Source organism: Diachasma alloeum, unplaced genomic scaffold, assembly GCF_001412515.2.
Source record: "Diachasma alloeum isolate Michigan unplaced genomic scaffold, Dall2.0 Dall_scaffold_00211, whole genome shotgun sequence".
Lineage (NCBI taxonomy): Eukaryota > Metazoa > Arthropoda > Insecta > Hymenoptera > Braconidae > Diachasma > Diachasma alloeum.
Window position 1 is genome coordinate 430,455 of NW_021680376.1, and position 8,573 is coordinate 439,027.

Genomic DNA, 8,573 nt, shown 5'->3' on the forward strand with positions numbered 1-8,573 from the left:
GTCCTGCATACGCCGAAACTGTTCATCCCCTCCCTTGCTATCAGAATTCACACATATAATGTTTAGTTATCTGTTTCACGCATGTTTGATTAAATCAGCCACAACGATGAATTGAAATGAACGAACAAGTACGTGACTCGTATCTCGAGACTCTCTACGGAGGGGTGAATTCCAATGAGGTGGCATGAGAAGGCCAAACTTTTCTTCCCTTCAATTTTCGAGGGGGAAAGAGAGTTTGAAATTGGAACAGATTTTTTTTCCAGATAAATAAATATTGTCCACTCGGAGGAATAAAGATTGAGAAAGTTCGGCTTTTAATTTGAAGGAATGAATCTTGAAATTTTTTACAACAGTTTTTTTATTGGTGAATCAGTTTTTTTGGTGTTTTAGTCATTCTTGATATCTTATACAGTATGTCACTTGCCAATAAAAAAAATTGGGGGCTTGAATTTAAGCGATTGCAAAGAGGACTCTTCAAGAGCTCAGCCTCAAATTTTTCTCTTATTTTTTAAATTCTCAACATGGAAAAACAAATATACTTGAATTAAGTATTTTTTATACTCAATTCAACTACATTTTTTCCGTGAACGCTTTCAGCTGACCAATTTCCAGAAATGAATCACTCGAATATTCCGCCACTCGAAAAAAGCCAAGATTCTTTCAACTTTCATTGTATCCAGCGATTCGTCACACGCGTCGTCGAAAAATCCAAGTTGATTAAATTTTTGATCAAATTACTTCGGGTTAAATAAACATGCTATTCACCCGTCGAGCGTGCCATTCCTTTTCACTCTTCACTAATGTTTTTTTTTAGCCTGTAGCGGGGATCGTAGCCCATTGACACGAGGGGTTGGTATGCTACTGAAGACAAACAGGCGGCTGTATACTGTTTGCGCGCGGGAAAAGCTGGGTACACGTCAACACCCCTCTCTGGACACAAAATTCCGCACGTTTGCTCACGCAACCTTTGCCAGAACGATTTAGAACCGCGACAAATCTCTCCCTTTGTGCTTGTCACTTGTCTGCGAGCTTCAGATAATATGGTAAAGATCTTTACCCCTTGTTTTTAACAGTCACTTTACTGGCAAAATTTTTATTCCAGCATTTGGATTCCAACCACCCACAATGGCCGTCGTCAGGGAAAGCCAAATGTGTAATACTTCCATAATTAGAGAACATCACTCTTGAAATTTTTTGAGTATTTAAGTATCATCAATTCAAATATCCAAATTTTCAACTATTTTATCAACCAAAAAATCGAAAATTCCCTTTCCAGAAATTTGAATTATTCACTTAGTAGTAAATTTACAGTTTCAGATTAACAAATATTAAATACATCATTATTTGTAAAAAATCAGATTATTAATATTATATTATTTGAAAAATTGAATCAACATATTTCAAACCTTCATTAATGTAAGGGTCAAATTCTTGTAATACTACAGAAATTTAATACTGATGGGGATCCCTGGCCGTCGTACCAATCAAGAAGCTCTTAATTTCATTGTTTGCAATTATCTGTCCGGAAAAATTGCCCGAACTACTTGGATATCCTCAAGAGATGAGAAGAGCTATATTCCACATCCTTTTCAATTGTGAAGTGAAAAGCGAAGTTGCGGCTCTCAAACGGTAATTGTTTTTCAACTATTTCAATTCAGAAGTAAACGCCGAGGGAAAATTTTCTCCCTGGCTTTTAGCGATAGTGAATAAACCCCTCTCGGATCGTAAAAACGTGCCTTTTCATCCCCCAACCGACGGGAGAGAGAGAAAAAGCAAAAAAAGATAGAAGTGGAAACGGGAAATTAGCATGGAACATGAGTCCTCCAGATACGACGCACGTACATTGGTTAAAACGGAATAAAATAAAATGTGTAGGCGTGAAGAAAAAGTACAGCCATCGCGGGGGAAAAGGGATATGGGGGTTGCTAGAGGTCAATTACGGCTGCATATTTTTTTTTTAATTATCGCGCTTCTTAACTGAAGTAACGGAAAGACGGGGGCAATGAAGGGTGGCAAGAAAACGAAACGTTTCTCTTTTAATTGCGACTGCCTCGCCCCCGACATTCCAGAATCGTTCTCACAAAGAATTTAATTACCAGTCCGTTACCTATGCGACTCCCGGCACAACGATAATTAGTTGACGATCCGAAATTAATCCTCCGATGGTGGTGAGTGGAAATGAAAAAAATTACGGACCATATAAATTCGAAAGAAGAGTTCACCTGCTGGGGTGACAGGGGCTATCACCGAGATGGTGATGGAAATTGTCGTGTCTCGCCATCTCGAAATTTGGGAAAAATTCGCGAAATTATTGAGAAAAGTGAGTGAACAATTGCATTCTTTATAAATGGGTAATAGGTTTGCTCCGCTCGCGAACCCCTAGATGACCCTTGCGACCCTTAATCTGATCCTTGTGACCCTTAATTTCGAGTACCCAATTTTTATCACCAGAAGTCGATTTGGACTTTCATAATATAGAGAAATAGTTATTGTTGCTGATAAATAAGCCATTTGCTTCCGAATGCATGAATTGAAATGTCATCAAAATTTTGCGTATTATTTCGTCCTGTCAAATATTTCCACATTCAGACCCTCTCAAGATTCGAATTCCTTTTAAGTACGACTGGAGTGGAAGTCTAAAAGAAATGATGCTGTTTTTCCAAACAGATGAGCCATGGTTATGGTAAATCGCGATTCTCAAAGGCCTTTTCACGGAAAATCGGAAATAGAGCTTGTCCCCCTTCATTCAACTCTCCGCCATCAGTTCAACGTAATCATGGAACGCATGAGTTTTAGGTAGCGAAATTCAAGGTATGCATAGCGTGTGTGGATAAAGATGGGAGAAAATGAGCAAGACCAGCGAAGGAGAGGCGACGTGGGACAACGAGAGAGTAGTGAGACCACCCAACACGATCACACGCGCGGTATTTGGTGGAGAAAGGGTAAAAAATGAGAATGGGGAAAAAAGCGATTGAGAGAGCAAAGGAGAGGGTGATTAACAGGTATGTTTTGGATCGAACGAGATGGGAATGTACATTTGGAGCATGTATGCTTTGGCTCGTTGAGTGTGGCAGAGTTGTTATCGAAAATTTTCATATTCTCGTTTAATATTTTCAAGTTGAGGATCACTCTACGCTCAAAAAAAAAATTATTTTAAGACTAGGGGGCCGAGCCCCCTATGACCCCCATCCCCCTTATTCTGACCCTTGTGACCTTTGATCTAACCCTCGTCACCCTTATTTTGACCCTCACGACCCTTATTCTGCCCTAGAGACCTTTATTATGAACCTCGTGACCCTTATTCAAATCCTTGTGACCTTAATTGTGACCCTCATGATCTTTATTTTGAACCTCGTAACCCTTATTTTGAGCCTTGTGACCTGTAATTGTGGAGTCTTATTTTTGAGTACCAAATTTTTATCACCACAAGTCGATTTGGATTTTTATAATATAGAGAGATTTCGAAGGTCTTAAAATAAATTTTTCAAAAGTCTTAGTTTCAAGGTAGGGGAGGATGGGGCAAAACGGCCCCCCTTCAATCGTCAATATTTTCCGATTCAATAATCCGATTGGGATGAGTTAGAGCTCGTTTTGAAGAATGAAAAATTATCTTCAAAATGAAGTTGAAACTGGGAATTTTCACAATGTCATTCACAAGTTATTGACAATTGAAGGGGGGCCGTTTTGCCCCACCCTTCCCTAAGTCTTAAGTTGAGAGTATTGAAAGTCTCAATTTTAGACTTTGGAAGGTCTTAATTTGAGAATTAAAGTATCAAGTCAAGACTTGAAGGTTTTATAGACTCAAATTGGGACTTTAGAACGGCTCAAGTTAAGACTTTCCGATTAAACCCGAACTGAAAACGAATTAGAGTCTTGAACGAAGTAATTTAATAGAAGAATATAGAAACAATAGAACCCATTCGGAGGCAAATCGCCAATTTATTAGCAACAATAACTACCCTGATTTATAAAAAAATGCAATTATCCACTTGTTTTCCCTCCTCCAAGTGTGAAGCGCAGCTTTTGTCAAAGCGTATTCCACCTCGTTAGAATAACGAGGTTCTAATATCCCTGGTTTCCAGTGGCAGGCCAATTACACTGTTTCGCCCTGTTACCCGTCTTTCGGTGATTTGCCCCACGATGAAAGATCCAGATAAATATACCTCCGGAAGTGAGCATTTAGTACCAAACGTTGTGCATTGCCCAGTGGTTGCTTCCTTTTAATCCTTAAAATTTATTCCCCCAAGATTCTGATGTACAACGAGAAGATCTATGAGCCGACTGTGGTGTGATGTACGGCCAAAACATGTGTGCAAAAATCATACTGGGTATATACATCTGACGGTGTTAGCCAAGTTAAAGTGACCCAAGCGTTTCACGTATGTCGTCGCTGTCGTTGTCGGATGATTTCAAAAGCCATGTTAGAAGCGAACAAACGATAAATCGTCTTTTGCTCTCGTAGACTCGTTAGAACCTCTCGTGTCCCGCTCGATTGGAGATGAAGAGCGACTAAAGGGATTCTCCCCAGTAATACCTTCTCGGAATTAATTTACCCTCGAGTTTTTAAATTTCTTTCTTCCCAGTCATTCGTGATAAAAGCCATATAACCTTTGAAGTCTCAACCGTTTCTCATCCAAATTGTAACTCTCAGTATTCTCGAACCGAGGGAGGGAGAGCCTTCATACATTACAATTAACAAAGAATATACTATTGGAGATAGTATATACCATAAATTTAACGGTGGATAGCGCAAGAAAAAGTAAATTTAGTGAGCCACTGGTGGCTACAAACTAGAAACCCCTAATGGCCATCGTACAATGCCTGTGGCCAGTGTTAATACTCGGATAACTTCCCCTTGCGTGTATGCAGTGGTAATACGTATAATTCCCCCTCTTTTAGCATTCCTACCATTTGCGAATTACTGCAGAAGAACTATTGTACACCCGCACTAAGTTTGAGATATTTGCCGGTATTATTTGATATAGTGAAAAAGGTAGTACGTTATTTTGAGATTTTTCAGGTCTCAAAATAAGATTTTTTGAAGTGTTAGTTGGAAGTGTAAATGGCTTAAGATCGCCTCAACTTAAGACTTTACGACCTCAACTTGAAGAAAAATTTCAATTGAACATAAATTTTTTAAAAGTTGAGTTTTGAAAGTTTTCACTTGAGACTTGAAAGTTTCAATTTGAGGTCTCTGAAAGTCTCCACATGAGACTTATAAGTTTTAATTTGAAACTTGGGGATTTCAATTTAATTTGTAATTTTAATGACACTAAATATTCATGATTTTTTTCAATTTTTTCTCAAACAATTTAATTGACAAATTTGATGATTGAAACTGTAAAAAATACTTGGACATCCTTACGGGTTATAGACCTGATGTCGTAACGATCCCAGAAATAATTACAAACAGGAAAATAATAACGCAAGACATTTTTTCTATCGCATTCTTTAATACATAACAGAGCATTCATAAGTTCCATAAATACATGATACCACGCTGGAGAAGGAATCGCGTGATAACTCCTTCGCTCCCATTTCTCCCAGTCATTAGCTATAAATTATATCATCATTATGGATACGTATTTACAAAAGTAGGGAAGGGAAGGGAGACAAAATACAGTGAGATCATTGCTAGTCGAAGGAATTATGAAGCACAAACCGTATGATTATTCTTACACCTCTTAAACTCTATGTTTATTTACAAATTATTGAATATACTCAACATAACTGATATTTTTCTCGAATAGAATCTAGTATTCATTACGATACTCCTTAATGCATACAGTACGGCAATTGGCCTATTCACAGCGATATGTCCAATTTAAAAAATCGTATGGAATAAATAAATTGAAACTTTGATAATGTGAGTTGTAGATAATCTACACCTGATGCTCAGTCTATACAGAATACACTTGATATTAATTTCAGAACAAGCATACTAAATACCGAATCAATTGTCGCTCGTAATTCTTTTAAATCAGCAGCGAAGCGGTGAAATGAGAAATATCTCCGGATCTGGGGGAGATAGCGAAATTTTTGTATAGAGATTTTTTGTTGCTCTCAGATTGCTCTGCAGAAAAGGTTATAACAATAATTTTGCTATCTGCCTTAGATTCCGAGATTTTCGTGGATAAATGACGAATGGTCGAAATCGACTTGAGGATATTCAAGTACTTTGGGTATTTTTTTTTAGTGAAATGCTTAGTAAACTGTAAAATATACTTGGATATTCTCGAGGTATATAAATGTTCTTAAGGATATTTTACAATCATTTTATTATTTGCGGCCTGAATTTGATTCTCGACATTATAAAACCCTTTAAAATTTGAAAAAAATGAGAAAGTTTACTGGTAATTTATAAACAATCAATTTTCTATCATAAAAATCATTTGTTCGAAATCGTAATAACTTTCCTCATATTCAGAATTTTACCAGAAATCGATTTCATACCTGAAAAAATTATGTTTCCGAAAGTTCAAACAATTTCAATCATTTATTTATGAACAAAAAATTAAAAAAAAAATTCCATCAAAAATGCAAATTTCGTGAAGTCATTTCGTACTTGATTCAAGCAATTAATCAACAAATAATTTTTTATTTCCTTCAAGTGTATTTTATACTCAATTGGGGGATGGGTATTTCAATTCGAAGATGATTTTTGTATCAGGCCGAGTTGCAGCAAGCCCTCTTAAGTGTAACATAAGTGGAGTTTAAAAAATGAGGGTCAGAATATTAGGGTCAAAACATTAGGGTCAGAATATAAAAATAAAAAAAGTGGGTGTCAGGCAATGAGGGTCTAAATATAAATCATATATTATCCTTGATCACCGTTTTTAGCCCTTATGCGACCCTCACTGCCTGACCCCCGCTTTTTTTACATTTATATTCTGCCCCCAATTTTTTGATCCTAATATTCTGACCCTTTTTTTAACCCTAACATTCCGACCCTCATTCCTTCACCTTTACATTGAGGCCCTCATTTTTTGACTCTAATATTCCGAGCCTCATTTTTCAGCCTCCACTGTTTGACCCTTATATTCTCACACTTGGTGTCTGACCCTTGCATTACACTTGAGAGCGCTTGGTACCACCCGCGCCAATACGAAGTAATCATCCTCGAATTGAAACACCCGTCCCCCACTCCAGCATAAAATATATACTCGAATTATATTTTTCCCCTCTAATTCAGAGAATGCAGCAAACTAAGCCATTCCCAATTCCTTCCGGAAACCCGCAGGGCCTGACTTTTGGGCGTTATTGTCTTACGCTACACCTTAAGCCGCTTCACCGCTTCGCGCCCCCAAAAATCATTGTTGGAACCCGGCGTTGAGCTCCTCCCCCTCCTCATCCACCGGCACAGTCGTGTGGTTGTACAGCCCCTGGGCCATGAGCTGCAGGGCCAGTGGATTTTTTTGCCCCGTGGATTTTTTGATCTTCGCCCGCTTGTTCTGAAACCAAATCTTGATTTGCGCCTCATTGAGTCCGAGCTCTCGCGAGAGCTGCTGGCGTCTCCTCTCGTTGAGATACCGATTCTCCGTGAATTCGCTCTTGAGCCTGGCCAGTTGTTCCCCGCTGAAGGCAGTTCTCGGTCGCTTCTCCTCGGGCGCCAGAGTCTTCTCACTCGGTGCGCGTTTCACTCGTCTCGTTCTGGGCCCTGAAATAGATAAAACGATTTACCTACCATGCAATATGGTTTACTCAGGTCAATAAGTCTCCTCAACTGGAAACCGCAGAATACGCCCGCTGGCCACAATTGAGAACGAAGAATGGCCAGTGCCAAACGCTTACCTGATGATGGACGATCGGAATATCGGGTACAATAAACCCACGCGGGCCACAAGCTCTGGCCCCCACCGGAAGTGGTATTTGTTTGTGAAGCACTTCCGATGATGCTATCACCGCTGACAGATTCGGCACCGATGGTGGATGCCGCCGACGACAACGAGGGTGTTCCGGTTAAGGAGCCTGTTACCGAGCTGCGGTTGCTTGCAAGACTCTCGAGACTTCCGCTTCTACTTAGGGCCGAGTGCCTTTGAAGTGGCGATGTCGAGCCGGAGAAGGACTCGGAGTCGCGGTGTACCGCGGGCGATTGGGGGGACACGAGACGGCTCGACACACTCAAGTCCCTCGGCAACGACGACGGACTGGGGTGCGACAGTTGAACCGGCGACAGGCTCGCGGTTCGCGATGTCGATTTGCTGATGATTGCGTCGCGGCCGAAGTCGGGTCTGAGGATGTTGACGACGCTGAACCGCAGGGGATTGTCCAGGTTCTGGGTGGGCTGGTGGGCAGCACTCGGGGATGGCGACCGCTGCTGGTGGTGGGTGTGAAGGTGCTGGAGGAGATGGGGGTGGGCGCCGAGCCCCAGGCGCAGGCCGTAGGCCGTCTCCATCGCGGCCAGTGCCACACTCATGATCAATCCAATTGTTTAAATAATTGTCCCGGTGAATAATCGGAATAAATCGGGGTCTCTCACGACCACAGGGGTATCCACATGTTCACTCGGTAATGATGAATGCTCACTCGAAAAAATTAATCTCCGCGCACACACGGTTTCGGGCGGGGGGGGG

The 8,573-nt window shown here is 40.4% G+C and overlaps 1 protein-coding gene across 1 annotated transcript; it reads right to left on the bottom strand.

Moving 5' to 3' along the window:
- Positions 1-7,310: 7,310 nt before the first annotated feature.
- Positions 7,311-8,422, bottom strand: LOC107036709 (homeobox protein engrailed-2b-like). Its single transcript, XM_015254842.2, has 2 exons — positions 7,792-8,422; positions 7,311-7,657 (listed from the first exon to the last, which is right to left on the bottom strand). The coding sequence occupies exons 1-2, from the start codon at positions 8,414-8,416 to the stop codon at positions 7,311-7,313; spliced, it is 972 nt and encodes a 323-aa protein (XP_015110328.1). The 5' UTR covers positions 8,417-8,422.
- Between the last annotated feature and the right edge of the window lie 151 nt (positions 8,423-8,573).